General features: G+C 42.8%; 1 protein-coding gene across 4 annotated transcripts in view; it reads right to left on the bottom strand.

Moving 5' to 3' along the window:
• LOC105202625 (T-box protein H15) overlaps positions 1-16420 on the bottom strand; it is a 53504-nt gene extending 37084 nt beyond the window's left edge. For 2 of the 4 annotated variants that reach the window (XM_011171213.3, XM_026132026.2), the window contains exon 1: positions 15185-16418. In XM_011171213.3, the coding sequence (XP_011169515.2) occupies positions 15185-15683 (499 nt within the window). In that variant the 5' untranslated portion in view covers positions 15684-16418. Of the gene's footprint in view, positions 1-15184 lie in introns of all 4 variants that reach the window. The other 2 variants (XM_039458813.1, XM_039458814.1) reach the window with 2 other exon arrangements.
• Positions 16421-18417: the final 1997 nt, after the last annotated feature.

The following is an 18417-nucleotide window of genomic DNA, read 5'->3' as shown; positions in this document are numbered from 1 at the left end:
AAAACGCCGCGGAGAGTCCCTTGCGGTCGCCGGGCTCTGTATTTACGTTTGCGCTCCGAGCTCTCGCGCGGCTGCGAACCTTTCAATATAGAAGGATCTTCGTCGGCAAGGATTATCCGCACGCAACTCGTCGTTTCCACCGCAAGAGAGCCGATAACCACAAAGCAATAATTAATTACCGTCGGCACCGATACGCCGATTTATCGACGATTATTAGCCGGCGAGAGGGGGGACCAGCGTACACCTGCACGAGTCGAGCTGCTCGCGCGCGTTTAACACTCCGCGAAGAAGTTATTTAACAGCCGCGAGATCGAGTACATAAATTCTGAAACGGCCGATCGATATCGCTTCATTAATACAGCTCGATGGGCGTAGCCGGAATTATGGTTACACCTGTGGCGAAGAACGTGAAGATGTTCGCACGATTCTTCGTTATAGAGATTATTCTTCAAAATCGCATAAAGTATATTGTATCGTTTAACCCTTTCCAACCCTTTAAACGATGTGCGAGCTATAATAGAGTCCGTTCTCTCTCGTTCCGAAGGTTTAATTTCTATCTATTCTCTGTTCCTATCTTCCGGAACCTTTGCCAAATGTCTTCATTTACAATACGGAGATTAATCAATCTTTGTTAATGCGATAATAAATTATTATTAATCTTAATAAGTTATCGATCTCGCCTCGTGACTCCAGCCGCCCTCATTTTCCTTTCAACGCCGACGCGCTCCGATTGAAGAAGAACTGATTTGAAATATTAAGAATTAAGGGACTCTTTGATTTTGTTGCGTGCGTGCGCGAGCCCGACACTCGGCCGACATTAGAAACGATAATCATCGACGACGACATGCATCGCGAGACGCATTATTTCCCAGAAACATCGCGTGGCCTGAAATCGAGCGTGATTCCTCGCTTAATTGCGGAGTGGCGGAGGAGAGCGACAAGGGAAAGAGTGAATCGGCGTCCTCGGATATCCGTGATTAAGTTGCCAGCGAGGGTCGCGCGTCTTGACGCGATAAGAGCCCGGCATCAGGCGATACTCGCTGCGTCACGTCGATCGCGGACGTACCGCCGGTTTTTCGAGACGTCGCCAGCGCACGCCGGCAGAAACCAGTCATTTTCACCGGTCGCGCACCGACCGGTTACGTAAGGCGACGCAATTGCCGATAAGTCGCGTATTACCGCCCCTCTTCGCATCAAACTGCGGACAGCGCGGACACTTTCCATTGTGTTCTCTCGTGTTACACGAGACGAAGAAAAATTTAATTTTTTTTTATATCGACACTTCTTTCTATCACGCTTGATATTTTCATCAGTCAATTTTTAATTAACAATGTTTACTTATACGTCGCCTGAAAAAGACAATTACTGGTTGTCATGATAAAATCGCCACGTATCTCGGTATGTTCGTATCACGAAATATAAGAAGGTCTAGCTTCAAACTCTGGCTGGTGATATTCTACGCAATAAATTCTTTACAGCGTTCTCTCTTTGAAATTTAAATTGCTTGTTAATTTAATCTGCTTTATCGCGTATTTGGGCTTCAATTTAGAACTGTTTTAAAATCGACAAATAATTGACGAGCAATTCACTTGAGCTGAGAATTGTACATACAATTCACGCAAAACTATACTCAGAGACAAGTTTCTTTCTCTCAAAAAATATTTGTTATACATTGCTATAGTTAAAAAAAAGTTTCTTTGATTCGAAGGGGAGATCAAAAGGTTATTTCTTTTATTAGAATTTAAAAAATAGCTCGATTGTGCAACGCAAATCTTTCTCAAATAAAAGAAATAAATTTTTAAAACCAGAACAACAAAAATATTTCTTACATTCCGTCGGTACTTTCTTTGTGTGAATTAAAATATTATTTGCTTCGATTTGTATTGTATAGGCAAAGCATCCCTAATATTGTTTAAAATTCTTTTTATTTAAACAGAAACAAACAAGTGAACTGAGATATTCAATGTTTCACAATTATTCGCATGATAGTTTGAATTCTGGTCCCATTCGAATCGCCAGGAGAGTGCTCGTGTTTACCGGAGCATGGCGACCGGCAGCACGTAATTGGGGAGACGTAGGTACGCGAGTGAGGCTCTCGATGTGTGGTCCGTCATCCGGGTATTTTTATTCGACACGATCTACGGCCGTGTTAAACGACTGACGAAACGGATGACGAGCCGGAGTATCCGCCTCCCGGCGGCCGCGCGTCTCGAGTCTCTTGGCGAATCTCGCGGCTTTACGGCACGCCGAGTGAGTTACGGTTGCGAGTGCGCGCGCGGACGAAGCGGATCAAAGCGCTCGCGGGACAGATTGAAACGAGTCGACGAGCGCGGACGACGATCTACGAGGGGAACGAGCGCACCACTCTCGTCCTCATCGTTTGATCCGATTGCGCGCGAACCAACTCGTTAGAATCGCTAAGCATTGCCAAATTGATGTCTTCACTTTGCGTTTGATACCGCAACGTGAATAGTCCAGCTGTATCAACTTTGTATCAGCCGAATGTACGTGAAATATCGCGGAGGAGACTAAGATTTACGTAGAAATTTGATCTTGAGCTTTTGGAAGGTAAGAAAATTGCACAAGACGCTTCTCGAGCTTCTTACACTTCTCCAGATAAAAAAGAGAAAAAAAAATTATTTTCCAGGATATAAAGCTTCTCCATTCTGTTTGAGAAAATATATATAACCCGAGAGTTAACAATGTAATTTAACAGGAGAAGCAAAGATGATATCATAAATACTTTGCAGCGGAAGTCGACGTCTGTTCGAGGAGACAAGTTTACGAGCGAGCGCAGCGTGCGCGAATGAATTACGATCGTCACCGAAAATCGAAGATATATATTCGCGGCTGACGGGAACGCTACGTTACGATGCGAGACGGTTGCGAGTATCGCGGCCGTTCCTTCTCGGATCGCGTTTTAATTTAGCGCCACCGATAACGGGCTCCTCCGCGCTATTAACACGAGCGAGCCGTCCCCTCCGCCCTTCTCCCTTCGAGGTCTAAATATCTAATTAAGATAGCGGAAAGCGTATTAAAAACGCTCTGTCAAGCGTCACCGGAATTACGCCGACTCATCGATCCGTCATTAATGAAAAGTAAATTAGCGATATAAGCCGACGGGGTGTACGGTGCGTTGCGCGCGACCGCGCGAAGGGAAAGAAGGCTCTGTCGCGGAAGTCTGCGTTTGCCGTGCAACGAGGTAAATTGAGTATTGACGCGCCGTATCTGATCGCGCGATGGGAGGAACGTCTCCGGATCGATCAATCAATCTGTCGACAGGTAATTAAAACCGGCACCTTGTTTGTTCGCGAAACGTAAATTAATCTGAGCGTGACGCGGTGCGTTCCTTTTCGCCGAAGACGACGTACTTTCGCGTCCGTCGCGTTCGACGTGCGCAAAAAATTGATTACATCATTCGAGACCGTTCGACATCTCACTTCGCGTCAACGTTTGCGAAACGGAATCTTGCAAAAACGGAATAGATCCGCAACAAATAATTACAACGGAAAATAAAAAGAGTATGCAAGTTTGAAATTAAAGCGATATCAATAATGAATATATCTGTCGGAGAGACGAGGAAAATGCCTAAAGTTTACACGTTCTATAATTTGCGACAGAATTAAAAAAAAAAAAAGAAACAATCGAATATTCTATACTTACATAATTTTAAATCAAATTGTGATTCATATAACACAATTTTTTTCTCATTTATAATTACATTAATAATTCAATATATAAAATTATAAATAGAATTTTATCGCAAATCATAGATCGTGGGCTTAATAGATAAATTTATACAAATAGCTAAATAAAAAATAAATAAATAATATTTTAATAATGCACTAAATCAATTATGTCGGTTTCTCTCTCCTTCTTAATAACCTTTTTGCAACTTTCTTTAACTATAGAATCTATGTAATTAATATACTGTGCGCGCATATGTTATTTATATATTTTTAATAAGTGTTTATAAAGAAAATAAATATAAAAATAGACATGTTTTCTCCTTCTCTTTGTAATATTAAGTCAATTCTTGATCAATATAAAAAGAGATAGCAATTTACATTTTACTGCGAATGTACGCGGCTTAGCATGCAATGTGCTAAAAAACTGCGATTTGAGGAAAAAAGCGAACTTAATAGCATTTTAATATCGCACACTATTGAGATCAAGGCCAGTTCATTAGCCGTCGCAATCATTACGTAGATCATCAAGAATAGTTTGTGCCAACATTAACGCCATGTTAAAAGTAATCTCTTTTTCTCGCACATAAAATTCTCTTTCTCTCTCTTTTTCTGTGGGAATTTAAAATCAGAAAATCTGGAGTAAAATATAATTTACCGAAATACATTTGCTTCAACAAAAATTCGCTATTCAAACTTTTGAAAGGCTTCTACATTCTTCTCCACGTCTATCGATTTAAAAATATTCAATTATTATACAGTGAAATTCTTTCACATAAATATGACACTTGACAATGGCTGAGAGATAACGCTGCCGTCCGAGTTGGTACAAACCACCGCCAACACGCGGAAACGCAAAAGGAAACGCGATTGGCAAACCCAAGCGAGCTCTAGCCGCACCATGCCTCTCTGGTATAATATGCGTATCTCCTCGATATCGCCGCGGAACGGGCGTCAGCGTGGCAGGAAGGCGCTAACAAATGTCGTTCGCGCCTCGTATTTCAAGCACTGTCATTTGTACGTTGCGCCGCGGCTCTCGACAGAGGTAACGAAGTGACGATGACTTCGACGATTCCTTCGTTTTCTCTTCCTGCCCGCCTCTCGCTATTATGAAATTGAACCGGTCCTCTCCGTGGATTGTCCACCGTAATCGCCGAGTCACTTGAGCGAAATGCGCGCGGTTCGCGCCTGCCAAAATATATCACGCGTCAGACACGAATAATTAAGTGCTTCCTGACGCATTGTGCGATCCGCCACCTAGATTGACGAAGTCGCAACCGAAAAATTTTTTAAATTCACAAGTCAAACATTCCATTATCGTTCCATTATTACAATCGATATTTTGAGAATTTTTTTATACAACATCATTCACATCTGCAACTCCAATCTCCGTTACTCTTTTTCTAATTGTCATCTGCATTTTACCGGTTACGAGAACCGGTGATCGATCGCCTAATCGCCGGTAAGATCCCGTGGGCAGGCGGAGAGAGGCAAACTCTATGATTTCAGAGCGCACAAACCAATCGGTTTTACTCGAGTAAGAACGCAGCGTGTAATCGCGGCTGAACGAAGCATATCGTCATCGTTCGATGCTCGCCGCCGCCGCCGCCGCTTTCCACGAACGGTTTCCATACCCTGGAAAATCGACCAATCGCCTGTCATTACCGGCAATTTGCAAAACTATCGGAACGGAGGAATGCGAATGTAATCTCGAGCTCCATCCACGCCTCTCTAATAACCGCGCTGTTACGTTGCGTTTTGCCTTTCGAAAACAACGTCGTCGCTCGTCCATCTCCACGCGAACGTTGTTGTAATGAGTGTAATATCAGCCGCGAACTCTTATCTAACGAACTAAATAATATCTATGTGTGCGCCGACGCGAATGAGGTAATAATACGATATATATGTATATTTATCGCGTATTCCCAGAGTGTGACGACTTGTTTCCGTAACGTAACACAACATATAATACGGTATTCCGTAAATTAGAATATACGACGATACGGCGCAGTTGTCTGCAAAATCTTACAAAACGATTTGCAACTCTTGGCGGGATCACTGTGATCAGGCAAAATGTCACGATAGAATCTCGCGTGGCAGTCGATCGAAGATCGTTTCGCGATATTTCAGTCGCGCTTTTGCTGCCCCGCGAAAAGATTTTATTGCGAGATTGCCGTTTGCATTTCAGAGAGTCGCGCGATTTTCAAATTAAGATCAGAACGCTGATTCGCAACAAGAGTCACGTTTAGCGGAAAGCGTAAACCTAATTGTCATATCGTTATAGTTGGCGTTTATTAACAAAACGCGTTGATTCAAGCGACAATGTACGTATGCACCTATCTCGATTGCAACGAAGAAAAGCGGGTCGCCGGGACCACCTCGGAGTGGAATCGTCGCGCTCGTTCCGAACGAGAGAATCTTCGAAGCGCTCGATGCCCGCTCGTGTCAACGATCGTTTAAGTATCCGGCGTGAACCAGGTGGGTGAACCACAAAGTGGGACATGAATAAGGAACACGAAATAGATGAATGTTGACTGCACCTTCCGTTGCAGTCGGCACATCGACACACTCAGCTCGCATGTACCAATTATTAATAAACAGACTAAAAGATCGTTAGTTTACAACTCAAATCCAGATTATGTAGTTTTATTTTTATTGTGATGTGTCAAATCACATACGCGGTATTTAATTGTAATCGCTGATGCTCATCTACGTTTGCATTTTTTATTTTTGTTTCTCATAAATATCTTTTGTTGTATCTAATTTGCTGGAATTTTGATTATATGACGAATTAAATTAAATTAAATTAAAATTGTAACTATGTTAAATGATTGGTATTTTTCTGTGGCTCTAAAAAAAATCAAGAAACAATAAGATAAATGATCTCTCTAATCAAATTAATCGCTCAATTCTTTTGTTGCATTAAGTAATATTATTTGTCGAAATTGTGTACAGTTAACTCTTATCTATTCTTATATTTATTAATTCTATTTAACATATATGTTAACATGACGAAATTTACACATTATTCAAATCGGGTGCATATCTTTGTTTCCATTCTTTTTTCGCAAACCTCTGATTTCACAAAGAATCTACACACATCGCCCCGCCACCACCACCTGTTTCCTACTCAAACTAACCGATCCGACCGGTCGGAATCGGCCGGTCGTAACTTTGCGCTCGGCCCGAGTAGCTTCCCGCTTAACTAAGTCATTGGCTATTTATTATGGTTGACACTCCGACGAAACCCTATATGTCCCCGTGACGCTCTTTTATTTCGACCGAGCTCCGCGCGACCGGCTCGTGAAAACGAGCTACCGTTTATTCCCGCGTATCCCGGGGATACCTGGGGGCCGTTTGGGAATTAACGCGCTCCCCGGACCCGCTTTGTTCGCGTCGTCCGCGAACCCGCTGAGTTTCAATCGGGAATTCGCGAGGCCCCGCGCACCTGCGCGCGCGTGAAGAAATAAAAGGACCGGGGACTTTAAGGGCCTGCAATTACTCAAAACGCAAAGGGCCCTTCGGGTCCCTTTCGCGAGGGCCTCGTTCGCAGTCCGTTCGAAATCGATTCGAAGAAACTCGGCGTCGATGAAACGCGCGGCTTTAATTCTATTAAAATTCTTCGCGGCGCGCTCGCCAAATTTATGCCGACCAAACAAGGAGTTTTGTAATATAGAATCGCGCGTTGATGGCCTAGATGAAATACAGCGTGTCGCGTTTGCGACGGACAATTCTGAACGCAAAATGATGGCTCCTCCGAAAAAGATTTGCGTATTATTACCTCCACATTTCTAGCATCGAGCACTCAGCATAGAACATTTTTATTTCTTCGCTATCGGAAAGAGAATGAAATGTAGAAGGAGAGCGATAAATTACATTCACCGTTAAATGCACACCAAAGTGCTTGTTCCAATCATTTCTGTTCGGCGATCGCGCGAGATAAAATATTTCAAGGAAAACTCTCTGCCTTTCTGCTTCTTACGACTTACATCGGTTATCGTGGCCTCCCCCAGAAACGCGTACAACTATAAATTCACTTATGAGCCGGTATACCACGCAGTATTCTCTCAACAACGGGAAAAGTTTAGGTGCCGGGCCCGGGCCCGAATTCGCTTTATCGCTCACTGATCGGCCTCCGGCCGGTACAGGCGAACTCACAATCAGACAAACTACGGCGTTGAGATAACAATGTTGAGCGTTAAACGCGGCGAGCTTAATCTCGCAGTTATGCCCGGTTGGATACCGGTTTTCCCGCGGCACCTAACACCATCGGATTTAACGCAAATGTTCGACGGCCGATAGTAAAAATAAATCTCGCCTAACGGCCGTCGATTCCGTCGGTCGACGACACACGGTACTTTCCTCGTTTTAACATCTCATTTAAATTTCTCGCCCGCGAGAGTGAACGAGCGAGCGAGCCGAAGGTGCAAGAAAACAAACGTCGGCAAACAACGGCATCAAGCAGCACGAGGACCATCGTGGACAGATTTACATAAGGACACAGCTGTGCTGCATAAGCGTATCTACCGAAGAAACGACCGATCTAACTCGCTATATTGTTTCTCAGAACTTATATTGGAAATTTCGATTGTTTAGGAATCGAATCGTGCTTACGAGCGATGCAATAACTTATCCCAATAGCGCGATTGCTTGCCTTCTCGATGTAGCACAAAGATTCGAGCATGGACCGTTACCTTAGATTTGGAATAGAAAAGTAGAAAGTTCGTCTGATTCAATTTATTGAGCTCAAAGAGACGCGAAGAAAAAGCCACGTCCATTTCCACGAGGGAGAATTCGATAGTCGATATTTTAAGATATTTTATATATTTTATATGTTCGGCGAGCAAATTTTAATTCACGCTTTTACTTTCACACGATGAAAGTCATTTTTTTTAAGATACGTACATGTAAAGATCGTCTCTTATTTTCTTCATGACGAGAGAGAACAAACATGGGCTCCCTTTTATCCCTGCTCGTTGAAAGGAAATCTTCCGTTTGATTTGCGCGACGAATATCGATCTCAATGGAAGAAGTTCGCCGCGACCAAGTTTTACGGCACGGCGAAGTTCGCGGGATCGCAGATTTACTTCGCACACCCTCTCGGCGCGCCCGTGCACACACGCCCGTACGCATTTGCGTGTGTGTCCGCCGGAGAAGAGCCCGATTCATGCCGCCGTTTGCCGGAGTTTATTTGGGAATGGCGGCCCGTTTCCGTGGGTGAATTGCAGCGAGTCCGACCGTAAATTTCGCGCCACGTAGGATCTTCGTGGGCGATTATTCGCTGCGGGCGTCCAAGATACGCGATGATGAAACCGAACACCATCGGGTCTCGTTCGGACGTCTGGCTGGACCCGGCCGAGAGCGGCCACGGCCGTTTCCAGAATTCCGATGGGACACCTCACCTGGGCCGGGCCGATGCGATGCGCGGTGTACAACGGGTTTTTTTTCCGAGTCTCACCTCGGTCGGACCCGCTGCTCGCGACACTACGTATTTCACTACACACCATCGAAATGTCAATTACGCCCTTCCGGTAGCCGGTGCCATAGAGCGAGATAAGTACAACGCGAGAAAAAAAAAAGTTGTTAACTTGACTGAATTTTTCAACTCGATTAAATTTTTTCAGTTCGAGCATTCATATATTTAACTTAAAATTAACTTAAAATTAACATGAATACTTGAACTGAAGAAATTCAATCGAAGGATTTAGTCAAGGTAACAATATTTTATTCTCAATGTAATATATTCTCAGGCTAATTTGTTAAATCTATTTTTAAAATCAGCTCGATTGTCCTAAAACAAATTGTCCTAAAAAAGCCTCTATAGTTTCCATATAAGATATCTTTGCATAATCGTATTAAAAAAAAACAAACAAACAAACTGTGACAAAATATTAAAAGCGAGTGTAACTCTCGCATCTACGGAGATTATGAATTATTACATGCTATAAATTTAGGAATTCAGACATGCCTACTCGACGATAAAATATTAATATCTCTATAATAATTTTTCAATTAAGAATGAACGACAATGTAATATATTGTCTCAATGTTTACTTCGATCAGTCACGTGGATTTCACGAATGTATTTATACACAATCTATAATATAAATATGTATGTATCTTCCTCCTCCCCATAGCCGTGCTATCAACTCGTCACGCAAAGTGAATAGAATTGATTTTCGAAGATTGAGTATCGATAAAGCTAGATTTGAGCGTTCCTAGTCACGACTCGGATTTCATTGACGTGTAACGTTAAATAATTCATTAGCGCCGCGACAATTTATGCGCGGGGAACCGAGTGGTTTTCGGCTCTTGTTGTACCGTCCGCCATTTTATTTAATGGGCCATCTCGAGGCTGAGGCGATTAATCGAGAATTTGTGATTCTAAGCGAAGTTCGCGCTTGACATGCGAATAACGTTCTCAATTAAGCGTGACATGTGTTTTTGAATAATGCAGTGTTTCTTATCGAAGTCCGAAAGTAAATTTCTGCCTAAGTTTCCATAGGCAATACGTTGGAGTCTATTTCGATAGTGAATCACGGCGAATTGGCGGACTTACCCTTCACCCATCACTATGTAAAACTAACAGACACGCGCGAATATAAATTGTTGAAATAGAAACGTACACCTCGCCCACATATCTGAATCGATTATTTCGACAAGATAACACGTGCTGAAAAGCAAATTTACAAAAAGAGAGAGAGAGAGAGACTTCCTTATCAGAAGAAACACAAACATACTTATACGTTTCTAAATGCGAAATGGATATCTTAAGGATAATATTTTAAATCCCGCGTTATTCTAAATAAACAAAATTTACATTTGTTAAATACACGATACGTCTCCAAAATTTATCAATTCGTTTTAATTATTATTAACCGCTAAGCATAATAATCAATTCGATCGTTCTCGCTTACCCATATGTGCCTAGCATATGTGATTTTCGCTGGAGCAACTCACAATAGGTATATTTCGGATACCATTGTCGCGCAAACGAGTTTCTAAAGCGACGAAATGCGGCGGCCGCGCGGCTCATCTCTCGCATAAAATATTCGCGGCTGATTATTCCGCGAGAACGAATTTCGACGATTTAGGCGATCGCATTGTTTACCATTCCACCATTCACGCCGGGGCGTGTTAAATAATTCATTAATGCCGATATAATTTACGGTCGTTATCCGAGCCACGAAAACATTGGCGTTGAATTTGCTACAATACAATCTCCATTATCAGAGATGCATAATCAGATATTCTGCGAACGATTTCGAAGAATCAACTATAAATCGAAAATATTGTGCCTAACTTCGAATCAATCACAGGAAAATCTCAAGTATCGATTTTTAAGATAATTTATTGTGAACATATCTTTTCACACTGGACAATTGAACGTTAAATTCGGGTGCACTACATTATCTCTTGCATAAAATATTATCGTTAATATCGATACTCGGAAATTATCAAATTCAATGTTATCCATTTTAATAATATAAATAATTAATAAATAATTAATTGAGCAAATTATAACGTAGCATAATTCTGAAAATATTGAGACGATAAATAATCACAAATCTCATGAATTAGTCAAAATTAAATTGATAAGACTCCCACACGGATAACAATAATTCACGTAATTTAATCAAAGAATCATTTTACATCTGGAAGACAACAGCAAATTTTCTTGCGTTATAAATGAATAATTTAGATCCGTTTATAAAAAAAAAGAGAGAGTGTAATCGAGACGTTGATTATTTAAAAAAAATGTTCACACATATAAAATACAACAAAATTATTAGCAATAATGATGCACTTACATCGTAATAATAATTTCTATCACACTTTTACTGTAACGATAATAATTCCCTTATCGTATATAATAATTTCCATGGATATCGCGCGACTCTCTAGTAGCTATTTAAGTCGATTTACCTTCCATTTATGAAATATAGCTATCCAAATGCACGACGGATTACGGAGTGACTTCACCGCGCGAATTCCCGCTCCGGACGCCTTTTTCGGTCGTTAAAAGAAACGAAAGTGACGGGCCATTATCCCGTTTCCCCACAAAAACGATCCGCTTTCGTCCCCAGCTACGAGCTGCGGCCCTCGCCGGTCATTTATCTCGATAATGACAGTTCGGAACAATTTCTATATTAGAGGGCCTCATTAGAGTGCCGCGCCAGCTTGTAATTTACCTCGTCGACATTTTTACGTCCGCAAATGCGCGAATTAAAACGCGACGGCGAGCATGTTCCTGCACTCGTCGCGCCTTAGCACTCAACCCTTGCCATAATCGCGGATATATGTTTAAAAAGAAAAGATCTTAGACGCTAGCAAGTGTCTCTTGAGTATGGATAAAGTGTAGTAAAATAATTCTGGAAGTAGTTTCTCCGCTATAGACTTGACATCATGGAAATATTTCATCAATATTGCAAACCTTTATAAATTTTCTACTCGTAATATTATACCTTAGCGATATGTAGTGTCGTAATTCGTAATTTATAGTGATGTGACAAAGCTAATTTTTTATGTATCAGTAGTACCACGATAAATAAAAGCTTATCAAATTATACCTCAAACGTATCACAATTACTTAATAATTATTGTACACAATTATTATATTTTATCGCCTACTCGCACTGATTATTAGGTATTATTCAATAAGATATTATCAGAGCGTGTTACTCGTGTTAAAAATTTTGAGATAACATCGAATAGGAGGAATAGGAGCTTTATACAGTTCACGTTGACAATCGCCGGCTCGCAGATAATCATAGTCCAAGTTTCGACGTGCGTCATCGGCGCTTCCGGAATTAATACTTAAACGCGAGAAGACGTCAAGCGGGAAAACTTTCCGCGCAATTCACGCTCCGTCGAGGAGGTTGTCGCCATATTTTATTTCCCGGCATCGAGACACGTCTCGTTCGTTTCTCAAGAGCTCCGCTCTCGCGAGTCTAAGAATCAACTATAAGTCATCTAAAAAATTCATTCTCGCGTTGACATTGTACGCGACATTTGCAAATATTATCTTTTTTTCATATAAATGGAAAAAGTTTAGAAGCTGAAGGGAAAAACACTATTTTTATTTCAAGATAAATTACTTGCGTAATTATAAAATGATTGATCATTCGTGAATAATCTGATGTATCTTATTCGTGAATTTCACGAGTACGTTAAAGTACGTAAACTGGGCACATAGCGTATAGTTTTCACCGTTTCCTACGTTTCACATATCTTGCAATCGCTCGCCGTCCGCGCGCGATGGCGTCGAAGCACTTTAAAAGGATCGGAATGAGGAGTGTGCACGATAAATGTTAATGGTCGAAAATTAATTGGCAAGTTTTTAACGGGGCAATAAAAATAATGAGCCTTGACGGCGGACAGGTAGGCCGGGGATACAAGGCAAAAATCGCGCGATAGACTGGCCGCTCCATTTTCGTCGGGAATGGCCGCATTAAACGTTATGGATGGCCGTACCGAAAGGGGTGAGCGATTTTTCTTCGAGTTAATGCGCCACGGTAAGAAAGGTGTGCGCACCGCGCGAAGAAGAGAGTTATGACTCGCGCAATATCATACCGGAGCGGCGACGATGCATCCGCAAGAGGCGCGATAACAATAAACGTGATAGCGTAATGAAGCTGTTGACCGTTAATGAACGACTTCGTTCTCGAGAACCTCGAATATCGCACGAGGCTGACGGCGTCAGCGACAAGTGTATCGACTGAAGTGACTTTAATAAGTGTCGCTTTAATAAATAATGTTCCAGAGTTCGATTTAATTCTAAGCATTAAAATGTAGACGAATTGTATTATCAAATGTTATGTTATTACGTTAAATAAAAAGATAAACTATACGGAAAATTAATTATAAAAGTGGACTAACGAATAATTGTAAAAGTATTGAAAATTAATTTAGAATATTTAAAATTAAGATACCGATTTTAGCAAAATTGCTTTTTGAAAAAATATAATTTTTATTTTTGACGGCCGCGCGCGTATTTTTTATTGAAGTATTTTCTAACAATAAAAAATTAAAGCTGCGACATTAATTGTAGCGACGCAGAAGAATAATCGCGCGTTGATACACCGACGTGAAATGTCAATTACGCGACTGTTGACTAACGAGTTCTCGCGAGCCAAGAGAACGGCGTGAATTTATATCACGAAATTTTCGGAGAAATGAATGTGATCAAATTTAGAGTTAATATTACTGAAATGTAAGCTGCACGATCATATTTAACACTTTGAATACTGATGAAGCGAATTGCTGTCTTGCATGAAAAGATTTTGACACATGTATTAATGGACGTCATTCATCAAAATAAAATATTAAAATTGCTTAATTAAAACATGGTGTCTCAGATAAGCAAAATCGTAAGGTGAAAATCGTAAAATATGCAAACTGTTGTAAAAAGTTGTTTGTATCTTAAAATTAAAAAAACTATTATATATGCTAAGTATACCTCCCTTTAGATATTGTGTTATGTAATTAAGAAAAGAAATGTTACTTGTTCGAATAATGCAAAAGTCACTAATAAAAACGTGAAATATTCGGTGCGTTACATCTAACACATGGTTTATAATTTATTTAAGCAAAAGGAAGACATTTAATGATTCATGTAACAGTAACGACGCAACGTGCGTTGCATCGAGAGGCTTTCGAAGCTAATTAATTTTTATCGACAAAGCGCGCATAATTAAGACGCTCGTAAAGTTTACACGGATGTTACAAGCTGTACGATCGATTGCGAAAAGATTTCATGAAAATTTCAGAAAGCAAATCTGTAGTAATATACAACAATGGCTCGCGTTCGTACGAAGAAACTGTGTATTCACACGATAAGCTTAATAATAATTTTAATAATCGAAATAAAAATATAAATTTACGTACCGCTCACATGTACATATAAAATTTCAAATAATTTTTACAAAAGTTAAATTTATGATAAATTAATAGCGACTATTTAAAATTAATTCAACGTATATCTATTGATTAAAAATATTTTGATTAATTGGGAAAACAGAATATGTGGAGCATTGAATAAATTCGTAGAAAACCATTCAAGAATAAATGACATAACTGACAATGAATTTTCACTCTCTTGAAAAAGGAAATTTAAGAAAGCTACTAGACATGTTTTCTTTTGACGTTTACCATCTCTTACATTCACTTCGCTTTTATATATATAGTATACACATATATAATCTTTAAAAGACAAAAGTCTATTTTTAAGCCGTAAGAGCTGTAAGTTTTTCTTTGTGCAAGATTTGTTATTTCATTGTATTCTTTGCCTCACAAAATATGATATATTTTAGTAATATTAGTGGTTTGTTGTCTCGTAAAGATTAATGGAAACATCTTCAAATCTTCCGAATAATCTCTTGTCACTAGAGTTATTTTCCTTAATACTTTTTGTTATCTCGACGTTCTCTACAAATCACTCCAAATTCGTCACGCTCAAAAAGATCTACCCCAGAATCCCGGTTCGACCATTAACTCACCGTGCTGATGCAGTTTGCCGCCTCCGACGGCCTGCTGTTGTGAATGTTTATGATGATGCGACTGTTGTGGTTGTTGCTGCTGCTGTTGCTGCTGCTGCTGCTGCTGTTGCTGTTGACGGGAGTCCCGTGCCATGATCGCAGCGATACTAAAGTCGGTTGCGCATTGACGATTTGAGTTACAATTATTGTTGAGATTGTTCAGGAGGCTGCTGTTCGGCGACGGGCTCGAGCTCTCGTCGCCGTCGTCGCCGGCGCACCCGGACAGCCCGGTGGATACCGCGGGGGCGGCGGTGCCCTCGCCCTGCATCTTCCTACCTAGGTAGAGGTGATGTCGGGATTCCTCGTCGTCCTCCTCGCTGCCGGCTCCTCCGGCACCACCGCCACCGCCGCCGCCTCCGCCGCCGCCGCCGCCACCACCACCGCCGCCAACGTCGCCGAACGAGGTCAGTGTCAGTCCGTTTCTCTTCCTACCGGCGAGGCCTCGCGACTCCAGCAACATCACCTCGCGCGCTGCTTCCTGGGCCACGTGGGGTCTATCGATAAACTAGTCGAGGCGCGTCTCGAGGCCGATCCGTTTGACGTCGCGACGTCGCTACGGGCGTCGTGCGTCACGACGATGCCGATGATCGCTGTCTGGAAGACGGTGTGCGTTTCTATCCTCGATACGCGGGCACCGCTGAAGCGGCATCAGCATTCTCTCCTGCGGTCGCGCGAATCAGCTTCGACTCCCCGCTGTCGACATGCGAGCGTATACGCGTGCGAGGAGGTGACAGCGCGCGTGATGTACGCACGTGCGCGCGGAGGAACGAGAACCTGCGAGCGGAATCGGGCACGGATTGGTCGGTCACGATCGCCGCGCTTGTTGCGCGGCCAATGGAGTACGAGCGAAACGTTGGAACTGATCAGGGTCTTTATCGGAGCAACGATAAGAATCGGAGCACAACACTAAAAAAAAAAACTACGTAAAATGGCTAGCAGTGATGTTTATAGCGATCGGCAAGCGATAGTGGATGTGATCCGGAGCAATCGACGTTGGCGAGTGATAGCCGGAGAAACACTTCGTCAAGTAGAGAAAAAGTTACGTCGTCGCTGGAACACCAATCGCTTCTCTTTCGCACGCGCGAAAATGCGGAGCTGCTTGATGTATCGTTTACACTCCAGGCCGCGCGAGCGAAACGTGGCGCGGACAGAGCAGGGAACGACAGACCGACCGGTTACCCGACAGACTGACCCGCGCCACTGCCGGTCGCCTCTTCGTTTCGACCCCCATCCCCCCCCCAAAGCGATCGAGCTCGGTCGGACGAGCCGAAGGGACGGTAAAACATGAGCGGGAACGAGAGGAGAGAGCACCCGGCGGGTGTCGATGGGCGGTTCCTTGGCACGCTCCACCTCTACGATCAGCACCCAGCTCCGCCTGCAGGCTCTCTCCCGCACGCAACCCACCTCGAGGTTCGCCTAAACGTTATTACCGCGTCGTTCTTGCTCTCGTCTCCGCTCGTCCTTCTCTTTCTCTCGCACCCATGTCAGACTGAAACTGCCAACCGGGAGCCGACGATACATACAAACATGCACGAGCGTCCACAGGAGGAGTCTCTCTCTCGGTCAGCCGGTGGTGGTCGTCGCCGCCGTCGTCCTCGTCGTCGTCTTCGTCATCATCGTAGTCGTCATCGTAGTCGTCGCTGCTCACCCAGGTCGTCTCTCCTCGTCCCACATCGCTTTTTTCCACACTGTCTGTCTCTTCCCGTTTTTCCCTCTCCCCCTCTCTCTCCCTCCCACTCACCCTCCCTCCCTCGCTCTTTCTCTCTCTTTTTCGCGTCCTTGTCCCTTCTTCCTCACGCTTCTTCCTTTCGCCCTGTCCTTTTCCCGCCCCTCCTAACCCGTGGCAACCCGCCCCGCCCGTCGCGCTCGCACGCTCGACGTCCACACGTACAGAACGAGGCAGGGTGGCGGTATTATGGTCTCGTACGCGCCATCCAGCCACGGCAGCTGCCATTTTTTCTTACGAGAGGGGGGCAATTGCTGACAGGGACCGCTTTCCTCCGCACTAGTATGCCGCGACTCTCGCCTCTCTCTCTCTCTTTCTCTCTTTTTCTCTCTCTCTTTCTCTCTCTCTCTCTCTCGCTCGCCTTTTCTGCTTCTCTCGCACTCTGCCGCTCTCTCGAGCGCAATTTATTGTTTTACTGGCGGAGCTTTAAACACGACCGAACGACGGTGGCGGCGGCTTCAGCGTCAGCGTCAGCGGCGGTCGCGGCTAACGCAGGTGGGTGGTTAGCTGCTCGCTGCTGGCTGGCTGGCTGGCTGGGCGGTGGATAGGCGGCGGATGGGTGGCGGTTGCTCTGGTGGCTCGTCTCGGCTGGGCTCGTCGAATGGGGGCGTGGGAGTATATCGTCGTACACTTCTCTGGGAAATCCCGTCAACGTCTACTACCGCGACTATGCCACACTTCGCCGATCGCGCTCTTATTATTTCCCATCCCGTTCTCCCACTGCATATTCTCTATCTTTCGAATCTCGTTCAGTCTGATCTATCTTTCAACGTTTGCGGATATGGACGCGAAATACGCGTTGCGCCTTGCCAATCTCACAGCAATTAGAACAGTCAATTTTTCCATCGATTGATCTGTGCGCCGCCGTCTTTCTCTTCTTGGAATATATAACATAGGTCAGCGTTTTCTCAACATAGATCAACATTATATAATGTGTAAAATGTTTTTATTTATTTTGTATTTATATCTTCATTTATATATAATGTAATCTTTTTATAAAAATTTTTATAAATTTTTATAATCTTTACAAAAGTTTATGTTTATAATACATTTCTGTCTATAAGAAAAGATAAAAGTACAATTGGAGAAGCCAATCATATTATAATTATAATAAAATAAATTTCGCTCTTCTCATTACTTGAAAAAAATATCTAAATGCATCAATTCTAACAGAATACTATTTATTATACGTAGTGCTCGATTTAAGTTAAAGATCTGGAAATTCGCTGAAGAGAGCGTTCATTTTTAATTCATGAAATCTCATCATTACTTGTCGCGAATGTCGCTCTGCCTTTTATGTCTCAACATCATTATTTGCCGTCACTCCTTAGGAAGTGAAAAGTGGGAAGTAAGAAGTAAGAAGATTTGAATTAAGATCGCTAAGCCGCATTGATCGCAATCCAGTAGGATCACGGAGAGCTTCGAGTCTTCGTTTACGTCCGTATCCACGGAGGACCCTCGAAATCTC

This window comes from Solenopsis invicta, chromosome 16, assembly GCF_016802725.1.
Source record: "Solenopsis invicta isolate M01_SB chromosome 16, UNIL_Sinv_3.0, whole genome shotgun sequence".
In the NCBI taxonomy this organism is placed as follows: Eukaryota; Metazoa; Arthropoda; class Insecta; order Hymenoptera; family Formicidae; genus Solenopsis; species Solenopsis invicta.
Note: the sequence above shows the minus strand (reverse complement) of the source record. Positions and strands in the feature narration are given on the sequence as shown.